General features: G+C 52.0%; 1 protein-coding gene across 1 annotated transcript in view; it reads right to left on the bottom strand.

The window, feature by feature from the left end:
* MYO15B (myosin XVB) overlaps positions 1 to 2,076 on the bottom strand; it is a 42,485-nt gene that overhangs the window by 27,916 nt on the left and 12,493 nt on the right. The window contains exon 19 of the mRNA XM_027770814.1: positions 1,511 to 1,636. Coding sequence (XP_027626615.1) covers positions 1,511 to 1,636 — 126 coding nt within the window. The remainder of the gene's footprint in view (positions 1 to 1,510; positions 1,637 to 2,076) is intronic.

The following is a 2,076-nucleotide window of genomic DNA, read 5'->3' on the forward strand; positions in this document are numbered from 1 at the left end:
AGGAAGTGTGGTGGTTAGGGCGCTGGACTCCCACGTGGCCGACTGTGGTTTGAGTCCCAGACCTGGCGGCTTGCTTTCTCACTTTCTCTTTCTCTCTCTCACTCTGTCCCTCTCTGGTCAAATTAAAATAAATGAATAAAATAAATAAAGTGACATAAAATAATTCCTTAACAAAACTTTAGGAATGAGAAAGAATTATTTTATTTCACTTTTTAAAGAAATTATTTTAATTTGACCAAAGAGGGACAGAGTGAGTGAAAGAGAAGAAAGAGAGAAGTGAGAAAACAAGCCACCAGGTCTGGGACTCGAACTGTGGTCAGCCATATGGGAGTCCAACGCCATTAACCACCACACCGCACTATCTGCCAGCCCCCCCTTTTTTTTTAACTTTGAATATAGTTTATTTTAGTTTTCTTTATTCCAGTTCCCTGTTTTTCTTTTTCTTTCTTTTTTTTTTCTTACTCCCTGTATTTCTTTTTCTTTCTTTTTTTTTCCTTTCCTGGTAACTCTTAGGTAGTTCGTACTTATTTTTCTTTATATAGGAGAGGCAGACGAGCACCCTCCACAGGGCCTGGCCACGCCATGATCCCCTTCGTCCAGTCCCGTGCCTGTCGGATCTTGGCCAGTTGTGCACGAGCCGGCGCGTTCAGGCTGACCGCTGGAGCTCCAGTTTCTCTTGAGCAGTGTGCTACCACTGCGCCATGGAGCCTGCCTGGATGAACTCTAGCCAGAGTGCACCACCTCCAGGAAGCCTCCCCTGGGTCTGCCCACCTTAAACCAGCCAGGGTTCTTTTTTTTTTTTTTTTTTTTTTTTTTTTGGGGACAGGTTTTTGCTCCAGGGCGCCTGCTCTGACAGAGAGACAAGAAGTGAGAAATTACCCCCCAGGGGGGATGGCCACGCCGCAATCCCTTCTCTTCCATTCTCCTCTCAGGATCTTGGGGACGCACGCACACGCGCCCAGAGTGAGTTTAAGCCGCCGGGTCCGAGACTCAAACCGCGATCAACTACTTGGGAGTCCAGCGACATAGCCATTATGCTAACTGCTGGTCCCCAGGGTTCTCCCTTTATAGGGACTCTCCCACAGCCGCTGTCCTCCTGGGTAGGTGTGCAGTCTCCCTGGTGGATAGGAACTCAGAACAGGAAGCGAAGTCCATTCGGTGAGCACCTACTACGTGTTATTGCACTTGACCCTCAGTGCTGCCACAGGACAGACGTGGAAATGGAGGTGAGGGGAAGAAACCGGAAGAGCTCATGAGAGCCTCTTCGTGCTTGTGCTCTGCCCACTTGGTGGGAGAGTCCCGAGGCCTCAACTCCTCCCCCCGTGACCCTCATCCAGAACACAGCAAGTCACGCTCAGAACTGGGTGAGGCCAGTGCCCAGCAGGGACGGAGGGCCGAGACTCGGAAGGCCTGGCCTCACCACTCCTCTCACCTATTGGGTGACTCAGCTTGGGCGGGGACGCCAGGGCCACATTGCCCTGATTCACCAGTCTGTCCCTGAGGCAGATACCTGGTAGGTGACGGTGCCGGCATGATGACGCACGCTGAAGATGGGCAGGGGCAGCTGCGGCTTGGCGTAGCTGGGGTGGTTGCCATGGTGATAGTGGCACTTCTGGAGGAAGGCGTGGTCCGTGGCCTGAGAAAGAGCACACCTCCCTTGATGCTCGCCCTCCCGGACCGCGCTCCCGCCCGTGCCCCCAGGTACCATGTCCCACGAAGGGATGCTGGGCTTTGTCCCTCAGGACCAGTCACCCGTAGCCGAGTCCCCATGAGGGTGCCCTCTCTTCCTCAAGGAGTTTATTCTGAACAACCGAGTATAAGCAGCCTTCAGAAAACGTGTGGAAGGGCTGGCCCTGTAGTCTGGTGCTTCAGAAAACATGCTGGGCCCATGTGTGTGCCCAAAACCCAACAAAATAAAGAGATGGAGAAGAGAGTGGGTGACCACGCTCCACTGCCGGCGCTTTCTCTGTCCCCTCTCCCTGCGAAGTGCACACATCTGAAAAGAAGAGAGAAAGAAAGAAAGAAAGAAAGAAGGAAAGAAAGAAAGAAGGAAAGAAAGAAAGAAGGAAAGAAAGA

This window comes from Tupaia chinensis, unplaced genomic scaffold (assembly GCF_000334495.1).
Source record: "Tupaia chinensis unplaced genomic scaffold, TupChi_1.0 Scaffold000159_1, whole genome shotgun sequence".
Lineage (NCBI taxonomy): Eukaryota > Metazoa > Chordata > Mammalia > Scandentia > Tupaiidae > Tupaia > Tupaia belangeri.